The 23,434-nt window shown below is 34.5% G+C and overlaps 4 protein-coding genes across 7 annotated transcripts; 3 read left to right on the forward strand and 1 right to left on the reverse strand.

Moving 5' to 3' along the window:
• The first annotated feature begins 300 nt into the window (after nucleotides 1-300).
• Nucleotides 301-4,449, forward strand: LOC110630368 (membrane-anchored ubiquitin-fold protein 2). 2 transcript variants are annotated; one of them, XM_043956935.1, is made up of 6 exons: nucleotides 301-1,369; nucleotides 1,453-1,519; nucleotides 1,654-1,916; nucleotides 3,101-3,265; nucleotides 3,842-3,925; nucleotides 4,023-4,449. In XM_043956935.1, exons 3-5 carry the CDS (start codon nucleotides 1,784-1,786, stop codon nucleotides 3,895-3,897), a joined length of 354 nt encoding a protein of 117 aa, XP_043812870.1. In that variant the 5' UTR covers nucleotides 301-1,369; nucleotides 1,453-1,519; nucleotides 1,654-1,783; the 3' UTR covers nucleotides 3,898-3,925; nucleotides 4,023-4,449. The 2 variants fall into 2 exon arrangements, with proteins under 2 accessions (XP_043812870.1, XP_043812872.1); XM_043956937.1 differs by lacking the exon at nucleotides 1,453-1,519.
• A 3,051-nt stretch (nucleotides 4,450-7,500) lies between these two features.
• Nucleotides 7,501-13,725, forward strand: LOC110630390 (chaperone protein ClpB3, chloroplastic). The gene is made up of 10 exons (XM_021777869.2): nucleotides 7,501-7,984; nucleotides 8,065-8,283; nucleotides 8,580-8,817; nucleotides 9,220-9,415; nucleotides 9,720-9,774; nucleotides 10,071-10,221; nucleotides 10,469-10,777; nucleotides 11,181-11,446; nucleotides 11,711-12,634; nucleotides 13,027-13,725. The coding sequence occupies exons 1-10, from the start codon at nucleotides 7,763-7,765 to the stop codon at nucleotides 13,351-13,353; spliced, it is 2,907 nt and encodes a 968-aa protein (XP_021633561.1). The 5' UTR covers nucleotides 7,501-7,762; the 3' UTR covers nucleotides 13,354-13,725.
• A 148-nt stretch (nucleotides 13,726-13,873) lies between these two features.
• LOC110630415 lies at nucleotides 13,874-17,475 on the forward strand. The gene is made up of 6 exons (XM_021777913.2): nucleotides 13,874-14,426; nucleotides 14,514-14,663; nucleotides 15,453-15,526; nucleotides 15,620-15,699; nucleotides 16,268-16,419; nucleotides 17,313-17,475. The coding sequence occupies exons 1-6, from the start codon at nucleotides 14,423-14,425 to the stop codon at nucleotides 17,369-17,371; spliced, it is 519 nt and encodes a 172-aa protein (XP_021633605.1). The 5' UTR covers nucleotides 13,874-14,422; the 3' UTR covers nucleotides 17,372-17,475.
• A 124-nt stretch (nucleotides 17,476-17,599) lies between these two features.
• LOC110630396 (EID1-like F-box protein 2) lies at nucleotides 17,600-22,299 on the reverse strand. 3 transcript variants are annotated; one of them, XM_021777883.2, is made up of 4 exons: nucleotides 22,127-22,299; nucleotides 21,969-22,026; nucleotides 19,438-20,212; nucleotides 17,600-18,583 (listed from the first exon to the last, which is right to left on the reverse strand). In XM_021777883.2, exon 3 carries the CDS (start codon nucleotides 20,201-20,203, stop codon nucleotides 19,457-19,459), a length of 747 nt encoding a protein of 248 aa, XP_021633575.1. In that variant the 5' UTR covers nucleotides 20,204-20,212; nucleotides 21,969-22,026; nucleotides 22,127-22,299; the 3' UTR covers nucleotides 17,600-18,583; nucleotides 19,438-19,456. The 3 variants fall into 3 exon arrangements, with proteins under 3 accessions (XP_021633575.1, XP_021633583.1, XP_021633592.1); XM_021777891.2 differs by having other exon boundaries at nucleotides 22,109-22,292; XM_021777900.2 differs by having other exon boundaries at nucleotides 22,105-22,256.
• Between the last annotated feature and the right edge of the window lie 1,135 nt (nucleotides 22,300-23,434).

Below are 23,434 nucleotides of genomic sequence, written 5' to 3' on the forward strand. Positions count from 1 at the left end.
TTATTCTTATTCTTGGAATTTCCTGAGTTGATGATGACAAGAAATCCATTAACTATAATTGTCTTTCTTTAAGCTTCCAACAGCATTCTGAGTTTCTCATCTTTCCAGGTGGAGGATTTCATGTGCTTTGACACATTCCTAATTATCTCAGATGTCCCACTTTTGATTGGACCTTGTTTTTGTATTTTGCTTTTCTTACTGTTAAATCAATAAATTAATTAAATGATTAGGGTTGGATTCCTGTCATTTAGTTGTAACGAATAAGATATTACTTGATTCTAACAAAGTTAGAACTGAAGAATCTCAAAAGGGTTTTTTCACAATACAACAACCACATGATAATCACCTCCAACCCACCATCCCCAAAAATTATATATTTATGAAAAGAAATTTTGGAGTGACTTGTTAGGGTTTGAATACTTAATTTACCGCATCATAAAACAAACGCATGATGATTGAACTATAAATCTAATGATTAATAAACAGGGAGAGTATACGATTTTTAGATATTAATCATGTATCATATACTCATTCAGCACGTCTTTTCTTTAGCCTGTTTTTAATAAATAAATTATTAAACATAATACTTTAATATCATATCTCCTCAAACCCATTAATCTAATACTTGTTCACTTCATTGTGACTTTGGTTTGGCTTGTATAAAAAGGGAGAACAGTGGATCTTGATCATTATCAATGGCTACCCACCATGTTGCATAAACAAAATTTTGAAGCACCCAATTGTAAGGTCTAACTTTAACATTTAGTGACTTGGTGGAAAGTTGGCCAAAACGAAAAGGTCAGTCCTCAGTCCTTGCATTAATAAGAGAGAAATCTGTCTATTTCCATGGGCGTAGGAGATTGCTAGGAGAAGCCAGAATGGAAGTATTGACCATAGATTTAGAAGACTTAGAAAACTCTCGAATAGCCTCCTCTCTGGGGATTTGTTTGATCTCTTTATCTCCACTTATCATTCGCTTTTGATGTGCACTTCACTTTTCTCTGTTTCTTCTTCTCAATTGTGGGGTATTTTAGCCAAAAAGAAATTGACCCAGATCAGCTTTACAGCCAAGTAAGCTGACCCATTAAGGAGTTCCAATTATTATTTGTTTTGGTTTTGATTAGTGTGGGTATGACCAAGTCGATTTGAGTTGACTTTGGTGTTCCTGAGGGCATCCAACTTGGTGATTTGGTGAGGTTCTTATTGGTGTTTGTTGCAAGTGGCTGTTACAGATTTTGCAGATTTTTCATGCAGGTTCTTTAATATTTCCACAATTCTTTGAATTGATGTGGAGGCGGCCCAGGTCAGGACCATAGGAGGTCTTTGCGATTTTGGTGAATCGTTGGAGCTCAGAGTTTGTACACTGGTGGTGGGTATTTGTGTCACTTGTATGTGTTTTTCTATCTACTTTTTCCCCTTTTTTTTCAAACATGATTTGTTGCAAGAATATAGTTCTATTTCTGGATAGGCTCAGCTGATCAAGCTTGGTTCCCAATTTTCACTTTGGGAAATTCCGAAGGTAAAGCTAAATCTTTACCGGTGTTTTCTTTTTTTTTTTTTTTTTTAACTCTAGTTTCCAGTTCTATGCTTCTGCGGCTTATATGTACCAAATTTATGGGCTGAAGCTAATTCTGTTTCTATGTTATTTGGCAGGTTAACTGATTGAGAATTTGGTGAAACCTTGGTGTTGAGAGGACCAAAACCAACTGTTTAGGTGGCATTCAACTGGGATAGAAAATTCCGCTTGGGTTTTTGTAGGTTGGGAGTTGGTGATTCTCTAAAGATGGCTGGGGTGCAAGATCAACTAGAGATCAAGTTTCGACTGACTGATGGATCTGATATTGGTCCCAAAACCTTTGCTGCTGCTACAAGTGTTGCAACCTTGAAGGAGAGTATTCTTACTCAATGGCCTAAAGGTGAGTTAAGTTTTTATTTCTTTTGAATAATTTCAATACTTATTTTTCGGGTGATAACATGTATTCTAGAGGACAACAAATGGTGAAAGTTCAGAAGTGAGAACCTTTGCATATATCATAATTCTCACGTGTGCCGGGAATGATATGTGCTGTCGCCAACCAACCTTTCAAATAAAGCTTTGGTTAATGTTATAAGATCATCAAATTAGTATTAGCCTTATTGAATTAGCATACTAGATGAGATTCTTGATTTCTGGTTTGTCGTCTGAGGACATTTACCTGGACTCGGATTCCTCAAAAGGCATTCATGGTCTTGTTATTGCAGCAAATGATGGAGAGTGGAAGTATTTGGGGCCCTAGACTAGATCACCTTTTGCTTTGCCTCCTTTCCATGTTTTTTTTTTTTTTCACTCAATTGTGGATAGAAATAGAAATGCTTACTATGAAATCTGTGAAAGTAGATTGTAGGCTTGGTTGAAATTTTTGATAGCCATAAAAAGCAGGCAGCAAAAGGATGTTATGGTGGTTATATGATGATTATTGTTTGAATTTGCATTTCAGTTGCCTTACCTGTTAATTACTGGATGCAATCTGATTTCATGGAAATATTTGTTTTTTCGGTTGCAATTGTGGGAATATTTGAACTGTATGCAATTGAATTCTTATGCATACTGAAGAGACCTGTAATAAATTTCAGTACTGCTATTTGATGAGAACTGTTATGGATACCAGTACTGCAATAACCAGTCGAGCGAATGAACGAAAAAATAATAATTTATTTTACTTGTTTTGTCATCTCATCTCTTTCTGTTGGAGTTTCTAATTTCTTGTGTTTAGTACATCTTTGGTGAAATAATTGAGAGATTCACATGGCGTAGAATAGAATAAAACCGTGGACAGAGCAGAAGTTAGTATAGTTTGTGAATCATATTGGTTTTTAGGTCCATTTATAGCCCAAGTATGATGACCTTTTAATTTTCAGCTAATTGAGAACCAGGAAACATGAACTGGAAATATGATTAAACAATTTCAGATTGCGCAGTTTGTTAGTGCTAGATCAGCAATATCTAGTCTCTGTTTTTATCAATTTTCTTCCTCTAAACTTTGATGCTTTGTCGAATATTGAGTACTTTCTGCCTTGTATCATTAAAGAAATATAAACCTGGTAAAATATGCTTGAACAGAGAAGGAGAATGGTCCAAGGACTGTGAAAGATGTCAAGTTAATCAGTGCAGGAAAAATACTGGAGAACAACAGAACTCTAGGGGAATGCCAAAGCCCCCTGTGTGATATCCCTGGTGGCGTTACAACAATGCATGTAATTGTTCAACCATCTTCCTTGGATAAAGGTACTGATAATCTCTGTAACCTTCCAAAAACTATAGCCAAAAGAGTTTCATGTTATATATCTTTTTTCCCTGGCTGTTTCCTGGAGCCTCAGCCTCTTGAATTTATTTTTTCCCCTTTTTTTTGAATAGCTCCCAATAGCCTGTTTTTTTAACCAAAAAAAAAAAACGAGGAGAGAAAAAGCCATCTTAATGGTGTTAAGAATGCAATCTAACCAATTATTTTCTTCCGTTTTCTGGTTTATGTCAAATGATGACTTCATTTCTTGGTCCCATTTAGGCATTTACGAGAATGTTAAGGGCTAGAAGACAGTGAGTAGACATTATTATATTAGTGTGTCCGCCAAAAATCTTCTTTAATACAATAATTTATGTTAACATGCCATTATCGGTCACCTTATAAGGACAGCACTAAATATTGCCAATTGCATATCCTATAATTGCATTGGCTTTTTCTCATTGTCCTGAGTTTTTTGAATGGATCCTTCCACTAGTTCCTTTTTAAAATGCATTTAGTTGAATTGGTATAATAATTATTAAAGTTTCTTATTGTAATTGTATCTCTTTCTGTTGGAACAGAAAAGAAATCAACCAGCCAATCAAAGCAGAACAAATGCGTTTGTGTTATACTATAACTACAGTTCCATGATCTTGGATAACTAGGTAAATTTAGTTGATCGATATCCCTTTCATCATCATTGGAGGTGTTTGGCTCTTGAAGTTAATTTTCCCTTTTTGTTTTTCATTTTTTATTCCACAGGTAAAGAATCTAGAGCTGATTTAGATGACAGCTGGTGATTGCATAATGCTCATTCATCTCCAGTGATCTTGGTGCCATTCTTTGCCTTTGTAATACGAGCTTCAATCCATTTCATATACGGTGATTATTACCCGGTTTGAATTTGACTCATCTTGTATGCAACTAGATCTAGATTTATATGTTGAAAATTACTGGTAGGAGCGTATTCTCATATTTTTCATTTAAAACACGCGTCTTGTTGTCTTGTATCGTTCATATTTGCAGAATCCAAATGTATTCCAATTCCAAGTCATGTCCATAGTCCTTATTTTACCAAGCCTCTGAAAGCTCCCAGCTTCTAACATGCAATAAAATTGTTGGCTTGTACTGGACAAACATGTTTTTATATTTGAACACTGGAGGAACTTTAGTTTTTCTTTTCCTTTCAGAGAGGATTTCAAGGTGAGTTCATGTTTTTTTCAGGTATTTTTAACCACATTTAAAGTGCTTACACTGTTCTGAACTCATATTTGAATGCTGTCATTTGCATTTAAATGTCTTCATGCTGGTCAAATGGTATACTGCAATATAAAAATGAAAAGTTTAGATTCTTTATTCCATAAGAAAGGAAATGTTCTTTGATCCTTTCTATATTTGTTCCTCTTTCTGAATATATAATGTGAACTGATTCTATCAGCATATAAATTATAGATGATGACATGTTCTCTACCAAATGCCCAAATAAACAAATCAAATTTTGCTACAGACATCAAAAACCAATACCCTTATTTAAACTTTAGGATTATTAGTTGTTGATTAACCATTTTGAACTGCCAGCAACTCTTACCAAATTTGATTGGTTGATATCACCATGTGTGGAGAGAGTTTTGATTTATTTATTTTATGCGACTCCTTCCAGGCTGGACAATCCCTTGAATTTCATACAAATTATTTATGTGAGTGGGATTATTTTTTTCTGATTGTTGGCAATGCTTTTTAAATTGTTAGCTTTAATGGGTCAAATGCAGCCAAGAGACACTAATTTTCTTCCCTTTTCTGGTGAAGGAAACAGTGCCCCATCTTTGAGAATTAAGAAGTGCAAGAATTCAACTCAAATTATTTTTTTGTCTATTCTTATGATTGCAATGAAAGAATTCAATCCTCTTTTACTTGAAAAAATTTCATTGAATTCTTTTTTTTCTCCAAATAATTTATTACAAATGAAAACTGCAAATGGGTGGGTAAGAATTTGTCAAATGTAGTAAATTTCTGTGATTTTGGTGCTTAAGGAATAGAAAATAAATAGAGATTTAGTAGCTAATCCTTAACAAATCACCATGAAGAATCTCCTTGTAAACTTGCAAGTAAATATAAGGATAATGATGATACCAAATCAAAATTTTACACTTTAATTTGCATGTTTTGAAATTAAAATTGTTGAATTATATATAAAGAATTGAAAATTTCATTAGACTTCAATTTGTCCAATTCTAAAAATTATTATAAAGAAAGGAAATATAGCTTTTTTCTTTGCCAAATATACAAATTGTCCCTAATGTTAAAGGTTTCATCCTAAATTTTATTTGGATTTATTATTATGGACTTTACTTTATATTTTCAAATTTATATAATAAAAAAATTGTATAAATATATATAGTTGCATAAAGTGAAACTATTATAATAATATTGAATATGATATTTTAATAATGTTTATTATAATAAGATAAAATTTATGATTATGATAAAGTTAATATAAAAACCTCAAAAAAGGAAAATAAAACTGATAAAATAGTTTATTTTAAAAGGGAAAGACATCCACTACCATGCAACTATAAAAAAAATTTTATTAAATAAGTTTAACCTCAGTACACCAGTGGAGATTTTTTGGTTGATGATTCCGATTAAAATAAATCCTATATTTGGATTGATGAACTTCACCACCGGTAGGTTTTATTCGAGCTGAAATTGAGGTTTTAAAAAAAAAAAGTTTAAAATTCGGTAAAATCTATTATGAAGGTGGATCCATTAGCGCGTCATTTAGCCTCCGATTAAAATAGACTGAACTGATTTAAGACTTATCCATCAGGAGAGAGATTAGCTCGTGTGATGCAACGGGAGTAAAAGAGCATGTCTAATTACACTTTGGTCCCATTAATATGCGTAACTATACTTTGATCGCATTAGCATGCGTATCGAAGAAAATTTAAATAAACGTAACAAATAAATACGTCTATATGTACGGGTTTATGTGACAAAGATAGATGATACGGTAGCCATAGCAGTATAGCAGTTATACATCATTAAAAAAATAAAAAAAATAAAGAGAAAATATGTGACCACTCAAATTAAATTTACACATATTATCTCTCAGGATCTCAGAGTATTAATGTGATATTATTTATTTAAAAGTCTTAAATAAAAATGGAGTTGGATTTGTATTAAATTTCTCAAATAAAAGTAAAAGGCTGAAAATTAAAAAATTTAAAACAATGGATGATAAATAAATATATTAAATAATTGATAATTGATAATATATATTCAGCGTTTGATATTTATCAAACTGTCATGGAAGTATATAAAAATGACTGATGATAAGGTATACATCAATTTATTATATTAATAAAATAAATATGAAAATATTAATTTATTATATAATATATAAAATATTTTTTTAACAGAATATATAAAATATTTAAAAATATAATTTTTAGAATATAATTATTTATTATGCATATATATAATTTAAATTATATAATAATGAGTATTATAATTATTTTAATTGTTATTTATAGTATATTTAATTTATTATTTTATCTTATAATTTTAAATTTTAAAAGTTATAACTAACAAATTTTAAAAGAGTAATATAGTTTAAATAAAAAAAATAAAATTACTTATTATTTTAATTATTATTATTATTATTATTTGAAATGCCTATAAAGTTTATTTCAGTAAACATAAAATTTATTAAATTCAAACACATGATTAGTTAACTAATGAAATAGTAATTTTTAAAAAACGCAATTTACTTTTAAGTAATCACCCTCCAGCGCTCCATTGATCCACTCCAAATAGATATTTTTCATTCGAATTTATTTAATTTTATATATTTTAATTAATAATTTGTATAAAAATATAATTTTTATTTTAAAAATTAATATTTCTAAAAAATATATAAATTATAATTTTTGAATGAAAACACATAAAAAATTTATAAATATTATTACAATATATATTAATTTAAATTAATTATTTATATAAATCTATTCAAACTAATGATCACTCCATATATAAAATCAAATCAGCCACAAATATTTCATTTTTAAATTTCAACATGTTCAAATTCAATCATGTATTACTGAAATCCGAGATTAGATTTAAATCGGATCCAATACTTGAAATCAGCCGAGCCGTTGTCTAAATCAAAATATCCTTAATTAAAATTTAGCCAACAATTTGTAACCAAATTACAGTAAGAGAATGGTATCTAGGAGAATTTTCCAATGAACTCCAGAAGACGCTCACCTCTACAACAGATATCCGAAGCTCGATACACAGAGGCAGCCACGTGTATGCACATGGTGAATCCAACATAAGTCTCCGCATTTCCACAACATTGGCTGCCTCTCTCTCCCTCTCTCTCTTTAATTTCCTTATTTCCACGCTAACAAATCCCTTCCCTTGCTCCTTGAATCATCTCTCCTTTTGTGTTTGTTTTTCTATTTTGTTTTCTTTGATTTCTTCTGGCTGCTGCTCCGGCAATGGCAGCGACAACTACGGCGTCGTTTAGTGGAGTTAGTCTCCGTCCTCCTTATTCACGTCAGAGCAATAGGAGTGGGTTGTTTTCGCAGTCTTTAAGCTTCACTGCAAAACGGAATTCTCTCAAGTCGCTTTTATTGAAGAGGAGTGGCTTTGGTTATGAGAAGATTTCGAGAACTCAAAGGTCCTTCATCGTCAGGTGTGATGCTTCTTCTACTGGAAAGGTAAGTTCTCTGGTGCTTTTCTGGGATTTGCATTACGAGTGATGTGGTTTGTCTTACTTGAGCTTCTGGGGCTTAAGCAGATTTCTCAGCAAGATTTTACAGAGATGGCATGGCAAGGAATTGTTTCTTCTCCAGACGTGGCCAAAGAGAACAAGCATCAGATTGTGGAGACGGAGCACTTGATGAAAGCTCTATTGGAGCAGAAGAATGGACTTGCTCGCCGGATCTTTTCAAAAATTGGGGTTGATAATACTCGTCTTTTGGAAGCTACTGATAAGTTTATCCAACGGCAACCCAAGGTACTTCCCAAGTTTATTTATATACTCTCCTTTTGGAATCAAGAATTTCTCAAGAATTCAATTCAATTGATTTTTTTTTATAGCAATTCTCTTGGAATGAAAGAATTTAATTCTTTTTAACTTAAAAAATTTTTATTTTGAAAGAAGTTAAGTTATGCAAATTTATTTGAATTCTTTTAATAAATTGTTGAAATATTCAAGCATGCACTAGGTTCACTGGTTCCATAAGTTCACAATTTGTTACAATTATCTGATTGCATGACCTGTCCACCTGTCTGTCTTTTGAATTACATAAGGTTCTTGGTGAATCTGCTGGTTCAATGTTAGGACGTGATTTGGAGGCTTTGATCCAGCGAGCCAGGGAATACAAGAAAGACTATGGTGATTCATTTGTTTCTGTTGAGCATTTGGTCCTTGCGTTCACTCAGGATCGACGGTTTGGGAGGCAGTTGTTTAGGGATTTTCAGATATCTCTGCAGACACTGAAATCTGCAGTGGAATCAATAAGGGGCCGTCAATCAGTCATAGACCAAGGTGGAAATTTTTTCTTGTTAAGCTTGTGAACATGAATGTGTTACGTGTAGATGAACACATGAACAGATCTGTGTGTGCATTTTCAAAGTTTTGTTTCTGTCAAGTAACAAGCCAATTGAAGCTTTTGCCATTTTCAAATTTGAACTGCAGCAGGCTTTAAAATTTAATCATCAAGCTTGAACCACTGCCATTATACATTTATAATGCTTTGGGCAAGGATCTTTTTGGCATAGAAAAACAGATAGTTTCTTAAAGAAATTGGATTTCATTCATATGTGTTACTCGGTTGTTTTATTTATTGATATGTTTCCATCATTTTTGTCTGTTGATTTTTGTTGCTTTCAAGGTGTTGGAACTTGATAATATAAGCAAGTCTCACGTTTTTAGTTGTTAGTGTTACAGATCCTGAAGGGAAGTATGAAGCTCTAGAGAAATATGGAAAAGATTTGACAGCCATGGCAAAAGCAGGAAAGCTTGACCCAGTTATTGGAAGGGATGATGAGATTCGTAGATGTATTCAGATACTCTCTAGAAGAACTAAAAACAACCCTGTGCTGATTGGTGAACCAGGTGTTGGGAAAACTGCAATTTCTGAAGGGTAAGAAGCACTAAGCACTTGTTTGCTTAGCCATTGTTTGTTTGACATTGTGCTCACACTGTTAGTATCCCCTAATCTTTTTCAAGTTTGGAGTTTAGTATCCTTTGTATGTGGGATAAATGCTTATGAACCAAGTCCTGATTGCTTGCTTGCTTGTTAAGGACATGGTTTGAGGTTGTGGATTTAGTGAGAAGTTCTGAGCACAGAGTTATTTTGGTCTAATATAAGTCAAACTACTTTAGCGTCCTTACCTTGGTGGCTTATTTCTATTATGTGAATTAAGCTAAATGTGCCTCTTGAACAGGCTGGCTCAGAGAATAGTGCAAGGGGATGTACCTCAAGCTCTGATGAATAGGAAGGTGTGTTCTTATCCTATGATTGGCTGGGTGTAATGCAACCAATTTTTATATTGAATTCAATAAAAAAGTTTTACTGCATTAGTTTTCACCACACTCTACCAAACAGTCTTAATGTACAAGTTTAGTTTGTTTACACTATGCACTGTTCACTTCCTCTTTTAGCTCTCTCCTTGCTGGCCTGCAGTGTCTCCCTCTGTTGTGTTGTGGAGATATTGCTATGAACCAGGGGATTTTGCTGTATACATTATCCTATCTATTTAAATTTGGTGCTGACATTGTTCACTTCTTCTTTCCAGCTAATATCACTTGACATGGGTTCACTCATTGCTGGGGCTAAATATCGGGGAGAATTTGAAGATAGACTGAAGGCTGTACTTAAGGAAGTTACAGAGTCAGATGGTCAGATTATTCTTTTCATTGATGAGATCCACACGGTTGTTGGGGCAGGTAATATGCATGTCAAATATCAGATTTCTCTCTCTTTTCATCGAGATTCTATGAGTTTACCAAATTGGTCTCTAAATCAAGGATTAAATATTTAGTGGAAATTTCTGTTTGTGACATGCATGTAAAGTTTAAAGGACAGCAGCATGGCAGTAGTATAGCTGCTTGTAGCTTATGGAATTTAGCTTTATTGACAGAGTGGTGATGATAATTTGGATAACAATGAATAATATATTATTACCTGTTTCAGGTGCTACGAATGGTGCAATGGATGCGGGCAATCTGTTGAAGCCAATGCTTGGCCGTGGAGAGTTAAGGTGTATTGGTGCAACAACACTGGATGAATATCGAAAATACATTGAGAAGGATCCAGCCTTGGAACGTCGTTTCCAGCAAGTTTATGTAGATCAACCTTCAGTTGAAGATACAATTTCCATTCTTCGTGGACTACGTGAACGATATGAGCTGCATCATGGAGTTCGCATTTCTGACAGTGCTCTTGTGGAAGCTGCAATTCTTTCTGATCGTTACATCAGTGGAAGATTTTTACCTGACAAAGGTAAGACTAGTGCATATAGATGTATTGGAGCATTAAGCATTGGAGGTTGTGTTTCATGATATCCATAAAATGGTTGTGAATTTCATCAGTTTCTGATTCTCCTGAAACTTTCATTGGATTTAAAAATTAAAACCAAGTCAAAGTACCAATATAATAAGCATAATGTATTAAAAATGAGATGAGATGGAGGAGGGATCTTTAAATCATTTTGTACTATTTCTTTAAAAAGTTCGTTTTCATCTGGTTCACTTTTTTTTATAAAAAAATTTCCAGTAGAATTTCTGGGTTTAGATGAAAATGTTTGCTTCCAGCTGCATTTTTTGCATCAACACTAGATTGTCTGCGGAACACATTTTAAGCACTTCTAGTTCAATGGACTGCTCATGCATTTTTCAAATTGCAGCTATTGATCTAGTTGATGAAGCAGCTGCAAAGCTGAAAATGGAGATCACTTCAAAACCTACTGCCCTTGATGAAATTGACCGTTCAGTATTAAAATTGGAGATGGAGAAACTCTCTCTTGCAAATGATACAGATAGAGCTTCAAAAGATCGGTTGAATCGTCTTGAGGCTGAGTTGTCAGTGTTAAAGAAGAAACAAGAAGAGCTGACGGAGCAATGGGAACACGAGAAGACAGTCATGACACGAATTCAATCAATTAAGGAAGAGGTATTACTATTACTACTACTACTACTATATAGTTAGCTTATATAAAAGTGCTTCATAGAAATGTCCTTTTTCTTCAGTCTGTGGTATAAACAGTGCAAAATTGGTCAGCAAGGTGAACAAAATGAATTTTGAAAACAGAAAACTGACTTGACTATGCTGGCTTCTGTAAAGTCTTAACAAACACTCAAGGATATTCATACCAAATTATATAAAATGGTAAATGCAAGCATTGCAGATCTAACTCTTTCCTCCTTGCTTATGCAGATAGACAGGGTAAATCTTGAGATTCAGCAGGCTGAGCGTGAGTATGATCTTAATCGTGCTGCTGAACTGAAGTATGGTAGCCTGAACTCTTTGCAACGCCAGCTTGAAGTTGCTGAGAAAGAGTTGGATGAGTATATGAGATCTGGAAAGTCCATGCTGAGAGAAGAAGTTACTGGAGATGATATTGCTGAAGTTGTCAGCAAGTGGACTGGTATCCCTGTTTCCAAGCTCAAACAATCAGAAAAAGAGAAGCTTCTACATTTGGAGGAAGAGCTGCATAAGCGTGTGGTGGGTCAGGATCCTGCAGTGAAATCAGTAGCTGAGGCAATTCAGAGATCTCGTGCTGGTCTCTCAGATCCTCGGCGTCCAATAGCTAGCTTCATGTTCATGGGTCCCACTGGTGTTGGAAAAACAGAATTAGCTAAAGCTCTGGCTTCTTATATGTTCAATACCGAAGAGGCCCTTGTGCGAATTGACATGAGTGAATACATGGAAAAGCATGCAGTTTCAAGGTTGATAGGTGCCCCTCCTGGTTATGTGGGATATGAGGAAGGTGGACAGTTGACAGAGACAGTTCGCAGGAGACCATATGCCGTTATTCTCTTTGATGAGATAGAGAAGGCCCATGCTGATGTGTTCAATGTCTTCCTTCAGATCTTAGATGATGGAAGGGTGACAGATTCACAGGGCCGCACTGTTAGTTTCACTAATACTGTCATAATCATGACTTCCAATGTGGGTTCACAATACATACTCGACACAGATGATGACATGCCAAAGGAGGTAGCTTATGAAACTATCAAGAAGAGGGTGTTGGAAGCTGCAAGATCAATCTTTCGACCTGAGTTCATGAATAGGGTTGATGAATACATAGTTTTCCAGCCGCTGGATCGCAATCAGATAAACAGTATTGTCAGATTACAGGTAAATTTGATCCATTTTGAAGTTTGCTTGGCAGGAGTCATTTAGTTCAGTTAATTTGATTTTCAATGTCTTAGATTATATTTTTGGAGATAAAAGCATCAGCATAGCATCTGATCTACTGTCTACCCAATATTTGTTATATCATTTTGGAAATCTCATTTACTTCACCGTCTATAATGATTGAAAGGCTATCAATTGTTTGGGTGTACTAAATTTTTTTGGTTGGTCTTTTTGCTAATTGATTAATTGCAGCTATCTTTAAGGCTAATAAATTATGATTGAGGTTTTGTTTCTGCGATTGGTTTGGATTTCACTGATGTTATCCTCAGCATGAGGTGATTCTTTATTTTGTATTTTCAGATTCTTACATCATGTTTACGTGTGCATTGCAGTTAGAACGTGTGCAGCAGAGGATTTCAGATAGGAAGATGAAACTGCAGGTGACAGATACAGCTGTGGAGCTTTTAGGGAGTCTTGGATATGACCCCAACTACGGAGCTAGGCCAGTTAAGCGGGTGATTCAACAGTATGTTGAAAATGAACTTGCCAAAGGTATATTAAGAGGGGAATTTAAGGATGAGGACACTGTATTTATAGACACAGAGGTTACAGCATTTTCCAATGGCCAGCTTCCCCAGCAAAAGCTAGTCTTCCAGCGGCTTGAAATTGATGCAAATGCTTCAGCTGCCGAAAGCCAAGCTGTTTCACAGGCTCTTTGAAACGTCTTTTAGTTTATGCAAATTATAACGCTGGTATAAACAGGTTCTCTGCTTACGATACTAAGCAGGATACTAGAGGAACTTTGTCTTGTACAGTGTCACCCGCAGCAAATATAAAGCCACAAGGAATGTTGCTACTTTTTGGAAGTATTTTATTGGTTGACTTGCTTCAAGACATTGACGTAGTTCCTTTTTATCTGGAGGAGTCGCTGAACTCGAGCCTCGGAGCTGCTTTTGACTGTAGATACTACGACAAATAAGTAGAGAGAGTGACACGAGTGTTATTAATCTAATCAAGTAATGCCTTTTTTTGAGAATTTATGTTAACGTTTTATGGATGGAAAAATATCAGAATGACTTAATTTTGGTTAATTTTGTTTACAATAGTTATTTATAGCCAGTGTTAGCAATTATTGATGATAAATCTGATGACCCACTTCCTCAGCAAAAGCTAGCCTTCCAGCGACTTAAAACTGATCCAGATACCCTCTGGCTGCTGAAACCCAGCTTTCATTGCTTGGTTAATTGGTTCCACAAGCTTTGGAACATTGTGATTTATTTATCTAATTCATATTTGATAACACCAAATCTCAAGATGTTTAAGCCTAGTGCAACTTCTGCCACTGTTTTCCGAAAAGTCGAAACAAGAGAAAATTGGCCCTTCCGTTACTCTTGATCTTCAAAATGAGCGCAGTAGATTTGTCTTTATATATTATCAAACTGTGCAGAGAGTACATTTTTTGTGTCGCCAATTTATGCATTCAATTCAACCATCGTTTTGTATGAAAAGGGGTCCCTGGTATGACATGTCGTTCAAGAGAAAACCCAAGTTCAAAGATTTATGATTATCAACGACTAGTCGTCTAGTTAATTGTCCAATGGCTTGATGTTCGAAGTGAAAGTCGTTTTCCACACGTCCAATTGACGTAGCTTTTCCGGTTAAAACTCAGCGTTTTGACTTCTTAGGATTCAGCAAAAGTTGTGTTTTGCCTCCGATGCGACAGAAGAACGGCGATTATCAATTGGCAAGCTGCGTCACACAGGATAGTTTCGTGAGAGATTCGAAGTGATGGGTAAGTTCATTCATTCTTTTTTTTCTTTTTTCTAAAAGGGTCTCCTCCAAATTGACCATTTTACACCATATGTCCGTCTGTCTGTAGAAGGAGGAGGAGAGCAAGTGGAATCAAATGGAGAGAAAGTGGAGGAGGTGAAGGAAGGAGTGGCATCAATAGCATTATTGCCATGTGGGTCCATCTCTGGCCACTTCATCCAGCTTCCCCAATCCATTTGCTATGGTCTTCATGGCACTGGTACTTCTTCTATATTTGGTTTTTGTAGCATTGTTTGCAACAAATATTTTAGGAAGCGCTGATGAAAATTTGATGGTACCCTTAGGATGCATTTGTGCAGTGAATATGTACAGGTGCATTGGCTTATGAATAGTTTACGAACTTGGAGTGATGCCTCGAGTTTCATATTTTTTATTTTATCCATTTCTCTCCATATAATTGATTGTGTCAAAAAAAAAAATGTTCCTTCTGTATTATGCAGTCGTATATGTCCTATTTTGACAATTATCAGTAGAGACCTGTAAAAGTTTTACCAAGATGAAATGCAGCTTTGCAACTTTAGTTGTCACGCTACTCTACTTCTGAGAGTTCCTTGTGCTTACTTGTATTTATATGCACATGTGTTTATCAATTCAGTGAGCATTCCAACTTTTAATAAGTGCTCATGCTTCCACACTCATGCTTGTGTATGCTGTACTGCTACAATTGCTGAAAGCTTTGATTTCTTCAGTCAAATGGATTTTCTGGTCTCAAGAAGCTTGGTTATGTATAGTGTATTTGACGTGTGAGCCTTCCTGCTAGAAATGTTGGCTATAAGTAGTATTGGGATTTGGATAGTGCTTGGCTATGAATAGGTTCACTTCTCCATCATTTTGTCTTTTACTAAAACAAAATTCAATGGGTACATGCCATTCTACCAGAGTAAAAATGTAGGGATTCTTGCTCAAGAAAAAGAAGAGGAAAAAATAGGGGCTTTTCTTTTTAAGTTTTTTTTTCCTCTCTGAACCTTTTTTTCTCTGTGGTGAAAAGAGTTGGCTTGTGAAAGAGAGTGCAGCAGGGGCGAGGATTATCGCTTGATCAAGCTTACAATCATTGACTACAATGTATGGGGCTGTTTGCAGTTGTTTCCTTTTTTTTTCCTGCCTTTTCCCCCTATTATGACCCTGTTGTAATATGTTATTTATTTTGTATGACAGCGTGGGAAAGAAAAAGCTGTTATTGTTGAGTGTAGAGGTCACGATGCTGCTCGCTTCCATAACATTGATCATGCTCATGGGTAAGCCATCTCAGTTTTACACTTTTACTACTTGATTTTAAAATGTTTATAACACTTGTTTTCTTGCATCTACAGTAATTTCCTCTATCAGTAGGCAAAAGTCGTACTATGATAACAAATGAAAAAATAAATCCGTTTGCACTCCTTAACAGGGGAAAAGAGAGAGAGAATGAAAACTTTGTGATATTTTGTTTATACTGGTAATTTATGTTAAGGCTACTGTATGTCGTGCTTCATGCTCAGTTTGTAAATGATGCAACTTATTTCTTTTTCTTTATTTCTCAAGTTGTCCATAACTCCATAAGTGAAATTATTATCCTGTAAGAGAAAAAGAGGTCGATACAAGCAGTATATCAGAAAAATCATGTGATCAGACAGTTTGAACAGAATAGCAGTTAAAAAGCTTCAATCTCAGAAATTACTGGTTATGCTTCATCCCATATGAGCCAATTTCAATTTAGGTTTCACCTCTGTTGTTTTGGGTCTTAGCAGTAGGCAAGCATCCACTGTAGTTCTCATATCACTTTGCTCAGCCTTTTTTTTCCTTGTTCTGCATGCTGTCTTACAGCTGGGAAGAGGACATTGTAGCTATGGCAGAAGAAAAGCATGGGAAGCAAAAGATTTTTGTTTCATTCGAGTGTGAGACACTGAAAGCTGAGAAAGCTGCAGAAGAGCATATCAGGAAGTTCATGCCAAAATTAGCTGGGCTAGATGCTGTTGGTAAGTAACTCTCAAACCATTTGATTTTTTAAGAAAACTTTATTGACTAGCATTTCCTGCTCTGTGTGGCCAGCTGCTTAGTTTACTCTCGTTTAGATCTACTTATTGAAAAGGTTATTTCTATTTCCGTGCTGCAATATTTTATACATTAACACTATATCAGTGTTAGTCCACGTTGTGATATAAATCTTACAAATGATACAATCATTTATTTGGAGTATTTCTGGAATAGAAACTCATAATTGATCACAACTAGATAGACCATTCTGGCTGGTGTACTAAGGCTTTATATTAGGAGCGGGCAAAGAAAATTACAAAACTCACCAACCAGTTGAAACTGAACCACAAAATAAGAACTGAATCATTTAGGTTTGTTTTATGTTCAGAGTATTTTAGAAAGCCAGTGATCAGGTTTGTTATGGTTTTTAATGCCAATTGGTTAACTAAGCCAAATCACGCACGTGTGCACATACATGCAGACACGCATGTATATTTTTTGGTGTGATTACTTTATAATTCTGGTTCCAGTTTAGTTTATCACTTGAAACTCTTATACAATGATTTCTATTGAAAATATCTAATTTATTGATGTTTATTTGTTAATTATGGCATTTTATTAGCTTATTTTCTATAGGGCTTATTGAAAACCTCAATGGTTAACCAAGCTGTTGAAGCCAATTAACTGGTTAATCAGTTAACCAATGTCAATGGTTGGGTTAAGGTTCAAAGAATTGGAAAACTGGCCATTACAGTTCACTTTTTGTATTCACACACACACGCACGAATACTGTCTCTTTCTTTGCAATAATGGCATGATCCGTGCTCTCGATGATCTGTTATGTGACTTTCTTTGAAGCTGGTTGTTACTGCTTGCTGATGTTTGAAACATGCAGTCAATATTGGGCAAATGAAGATATCAGGGTTGGACTTCGAAGCCGATGACAAGCAATGAAACAGTCAATATATGCATGTGACTGTTACTATATTACTTTTCTAGAGTAGGGTTTTTTCTTTTTTTTTTAAAAAAAAATATTGGGTAATGAAATATGCAATGCACTTCTTTTTTATTTGCTTTAATGCCGCATGTGCAAAATTTTTCCCCATTTCTTCACTTTAATATTAAATAAATCCACGATTTAATAAATTGGAAGTTCATAACACACCACTAAAGAATAGAAACTCAATAAACAAAACTCTTATCACGGCATTAAATATTTTAAAAGCAGTACCAGTCATCAGAGTTGCAATCACTTGTTTTTCTGAACAAAATTAAATGTAACAGACAAACACCATTGGTCAAGAAATGAAAGAAATAGTGATCGATTGAATTCGGAAATTTTGGGACAAATACTAAACTGGGATGAATAAGGAGCCCTACATTGTCGACCTCTTGCATCAAGTGCCCAGTGCTCTTGATACTTGCGCCCTTACATCAACTGAAACAGACATTCCACTTAGCACGGTTCACCTTCTCTTTCCTTGTCCGGGATCCAACAGGTTATTACAGGACTCTGAATATATGAAACCAATGTCTACTTTTCACATTCTTTTCCCTCGCAGTTTGTTTTTTCTTCTTTTTTTCAGATTTTGATGCAAGAACAGATGACAGGAAAATGAAGCCTATACAAGTTGATGAGCAATACAGAACACACTATTCACAGCAGCGATAAATAAGAACGACCAGGCTGTTTTCGAGAAGATACATTAACTTCCTGTCAACCACTTTTACCACAATGGCTTGTATGCATCTCTGAAACTCATGCAAATAAACCATCCGCCAATGGCATGTCTGAAGATTAAATATTCTAAATTGTATTAAAATTTCATAAAAACAAGTAAAGCAACTAATTAATCATAAACAGATAGTGAATGATTGTAGATATCTATCTGCTCCGCAGATATATATAATATATATGTGGGTGCATACATAACATGTACACAGTAGTTATGCTCACAGCAATAAATAGATGATTAAAACAAGATGGTCAGAAACAGCTCCAACCATTTCATTCAATATGAAAAATTTAGCCAGGGTAAGACTGGGAAGCAGTGAAGTTGAAACTTTGGATGAGATGGCAATGGTTTCAGCTTCAGCAAAGCTCCAAAAGCCTACCACGTGTTTCACCCACGTTTGTTGAGCAAAATCCATGCCAACAATGAGAAACTGTCAGAAAAGGACAAATATTTTGTCAGTTACAATTTTCTCATACAGAAAAGCACATCAAATTGCTCTGTGGGCTATTCCGTAATATGAGAGCTGGGCATAGCAGAGAAAGCATGACAAGGACCAAACATTGCCAGAGAAATTATCATTTCCCTCAATTAGGAATTAGGAAATTATACATGCTACTGACTACCAATAAAGGGTTATGTGAGATCAAATCCCATCGGCATTGTCCTAGCACAATTCATTCTTACTGTTAAAAGGATTAAATTTCAGCTATTACCAAGCGGAATAGGGGTTTCAATATTATTGTCAAATTTCATTCTGGACCACCAGAAGGCATGATTTGATTTAACATCTCACCAATAGTTTGCTAGTTATTCAAAGGTTTAAGATCTAGATGTCAACTTTCAACAGAGAATAGATGTCTTGTTCAGCCACCTCTCCCCCAAATGTTCTTCAACATAATGCAAAACACAATGTATCTCGTTCAAAAGATCAGCATTCCATTCTTTTTTGGCACAAAAGTAAAACATCCCTTTTTGCCATAATTAGAAGCCATGTCCTATATCCTTCTAATTCAGTATATATTCATTTGACCATATCTATAATTGCTTATACTTCTGACTGGAGAGCCCATGAAATGCAACAAATAAACAACCAACAGAATAAGGCAACAGTAAATGGGCTCAAATTCTTTTGACTAACCAAGACTGCCAAAAGACTGAAACCAGCCTTTCCAGCTTCCAAAACAAAAGTTTGTTTCACTTGAATGGCTTGCCATTTTCAAGGGCTCCTAAAAGTTACTATATTTTGATTCAACAACAAAAGAAATGCTTGGTGGAGGATGATACCTTGTTTCTATGCCAACTGTCACTCCAACTCGGATGCCTCTTCTGAATCAGACAAGGGTAAGAGGGTGCAGATTCCAAGCACATGTCCATTGAGGCACACATAATATTCAACACAATCTTCATAGGCACCCAACCTACAGCTGGCACTCTGTGGTATCATTTTAGCTTGCAGCATGCTCCACAACTTTGCCTTGCAATAGGGGCATACCTCTGTTGGATGAAGCTGAGCTTTCCTTTTAATCAGCATCTTCCGAACCTTTGATATCGAAAATGACTTAAAAATTCCACGGAAAAAACCAACATCACCTTCTTCCCCTTGGTCAAGATGTTCACAAGGGTCAGAGACATATAAAACATCTGTTCTGCATTGTGGCAAAAGAAAGCTCCTCCCTGAAGTCCTGGAAAACCGAGTCCTGTAAACAAAATGGCCAGGGATTTGAATGCTATTGAACAGGCCACCCTTGGTACATCCTGAGCAGTAAATAAGCAACTTTCCAAGTGCTCTCCAATTCCCATCGACACTGTGACTTCCGCTAGATTGCAGATCGAGCATCATTTTTGGAGCCCTTGCCCGGCAAAACTCCTTCCATAGCACTCGCTTGGCCAAATCATCAAACCATTTACATACACATGACAAAGTGGCAATCAATTTAGGGTTCCAGTTCAGCTGCTGAAACACTAAAAAAATCACATCTTCACTTAGATGCCCTTTTGTGCATTGACAGCTTGACGAGTGTATGCAACGATATTGCTTTGTTAAAATCATGGTCTCCACCTAGTATCAAAGAAAGAAACAATAATACCAAGCTGTTGTTGCAGATTCCCATAAGGATCAACAGTCTATAATCATAGTTATGGCAGTTTCAATTTCTCAAATATCAACCAAACAGTCGAGGCCCATGACAAATATATACACACACACACATAGACACGTGCAAATGGAAAGAGTAAACCAAAGTCCACAAATTTCTCAGAATCGAAGTAAAACAAGTAATGAATATGCTTCCTATATCAGTCTTTATTTTGGAAAAACCTTTATCTGATTCCAGGATAAATAAATCCATTTAGTTGTTAGAAAACTGAATAAAGTGAACCTTGCCAGTGTTCAGAATAGGAGAACAAGAAATGACAATATGAAGAAAGCTAAAAAACTGCCAAACAATTTCAATCGTATAATGTTAAAAGGTATATCTGATGATTTCATAATGATGAGGCTTAATGCCAAGATCATTTACTGAACTAGAAAATTTTATAATTTGACTGAATAAAGGCCTATGTGTGATATCCAAATAACATAATGCACCACAGACTCAAACTAAAGCATCTTACAAGGTAAAGTGATCAACACATGTTCCTGGACTAAACCTGGCAAACAATAATTAAATGCTTTCAAATTTCAAGTCTTTAGTCATTACATTTATTATGTTCATTAAAGAAATAGGCAAAATTAACAAAAGTAGAAAAATTTAAATTCAGTGAGACTCAAATTTGATTATACTTGAGCACATTGTAGTCATTTAATGACAATTGAAATAAATACATACACAGATAGCAATATTGAAAAATAAAATTGCAGGATCTAGCAAATAAGAAAGCTAACTGTCACTTTAGTCGTAACAGCCTCCATATAGTCACAAATTCATTTTCTTTTGTAGTTTCCATTTATTCAATGATAACTGATCTTAAAGTTCAACCACCCTTATTTCATAACAAGCCTATTAAATTTGTAACATGCCTGTATGAATTGTTAATATTTGAGAGCTTTATGCACTCATGCAGCTACTGGCTAGACTTCAATTTCAATAAAATCTCAAATTATTGCATTTCCCCGGAAATTCATGCCAGTGGTATTTCTCACATTTCAAACTTGCCCCAACAGCTAAAACCGTTTGAAGAGCTTAAACCCATTAAGCAGAGAATCGTAGTACTCAGGTTCTATAATCGCCAGCCATGGAATTTCAAAGATAAAAGTAAGAGAAGCTGCCCCAGTTCACAACAGGAACAAAGAGACAAGGCTGCTCCGTGGTTGCGGCTGAACTCAGAAGCACTTTTTTAAATAATGACACTGACATATTCACCTTTTTCCTAGAAAAATTTATATGCCATCTCCTTTCCTTCATTTGTTTTGTGAGAAAAAAAATAAGGGAAATAAACAAAAATATGTAGCAGCAGCAGCACTACTAGCGTTTAGTATCCATTCAAAGCATCAAAAGTATCTCTAATACCAGCATCCATAGCAACTCAATCACATAGTCAGATTTGGAAGATTTTTCACTGCATATCAGTTAGTGCCTAAACTTCAGATCCACTATCAAACTTCAACGCATTTTGATAACACCCATTTCAAAATTTGATACTCACTAAATTCAAAACAAACCCACCACCCGCATTCACCAGATTACACAAAATCAGCACTGAAAATGAAGAACTGAAAAAACCCTAACCCACATCAAAATCAACTGAAAAACAAGAACAAAGACACTAAGACTGGACTGGATCATAATTTCTTCGAAACAAACCCAATTTCTCACCTCAGAAAAAGAAGTATCCTCTCCTCATAACCTCAAAAACCCTTAAAAGGGAAAACCTCTGCATGAAAGAAAAACGAAAACATATTAGTGTTTTATCAGCCAACAAAATCCCAACAAAAAAATCAAAGATAAATACTTGCATGCTAAAAATAGAGTACTTCGGCTTTCCCCAGAAGGATATTTTCGTCCAAAGAAAAATATAAAACGCTTGAGACGGATACAGAGCGAAAGCTGAGAGATGGAATTTGAGAAATGGCAGAGAACGCTTCCGGTTTCAATGTATCCAAAAAATAAAATTTTATGGTAATAAAAATAATACATGAACTGACAAGGCTTACAGCCTTGCTTTTGTCAAAATAAAGTTACATCCTTGTCCGTGATTCAAAACAAGGACAAATATTATTAATCCACGTCATCACGTAAGAGATAGGATAATGAGGTGTCCTGGCATGGAAGATGACGGGGACTAGCTTGTATGATGTGTCAAAAACTAATTGGGGGAGATTATGGCAAAAATGACAGTAGGTGATTTAAGTGTAGCCGGCCAGTTTTAGTGTGGGTAATTAAATATTTTGCGTTGGGACATTGAAAGGGAAATGCCAATTGTAAATTGCCAAAGCAGTGAACCGTCCAGAGAAAGATTCTAAAACCCTAAGAAATTTGTCCACGTGTCTGGTGCATATTTTTCGGGTTCATAATTGGGTTGCTACTATTTTGCTTATTTGGCATCCCCTCATTGGCTACAGGTATTATAAAAATTAAATCCTTGTATTTTATAACTCTTCAACTTGAGAAATAAGGACTTTTTTAAGTCTTAGTTAAATAAAATGTTTTCATAGAATTTTGAATGGTTAAAAATAATTATTTAATTTTTTAAACCTTTTAAAATAATTATTTAAATTTAAAATATTAATTTCATTAAATCTGCATTAATAAATTAAAAATAACCATTTAAACCTTAAAAAATAACTTGCTCATAATTATTTATAATTGTTGACATGACACAAAGTCCAATAAACCTTTTCATTTTTATAATTGTAACTTAATTTTAAAGATTTATTTCAATTAATAGCCAACTAATTTTAATAAAAAAGTAATCAAATTAATATTTTTATCATTTAATTTTATAAAATTAATGTCTATTTTACTTAAAATAATGGAAAAAAGATAAATTCTGTTTGGCTCTTGTGAAAATATAAATTTTTTAAAATTAAAAATTCACATAACAATGTAAACAAGTACAATAATCATTTAAATGCCAATTTCGATGAAAATAATTTGTATTGTTGATTGAAGTATATAAATCAAATATTTATCATTATATTATTTATGATATATTAAAAATATTTTTTATTATTAATAAAATTATTTTTATTATAATGATTATTTATAATATTATGATAATTAAAATAATAATTATTATTATTATATATATTCTTAAAGAGCAATGTCTTTTTAAGGAAATT

This window comes from Manihot esculenta, chromosome 1 (assembly GCF_001659605.2).
Source record: "Manihot esculenta cultivar AM560-2 chromosome 1, M.esculenta_v8, whole genome shotgun sequence".
In the NCBI taxonomy this organism is placed as follows: domain Eukaryota; kingdom Viridiplantae; phylum Streptophyta; class Magnoliopsida; order Malpighiales; family Euphorbiaceae; genus Manihot; species Manihot esculenta.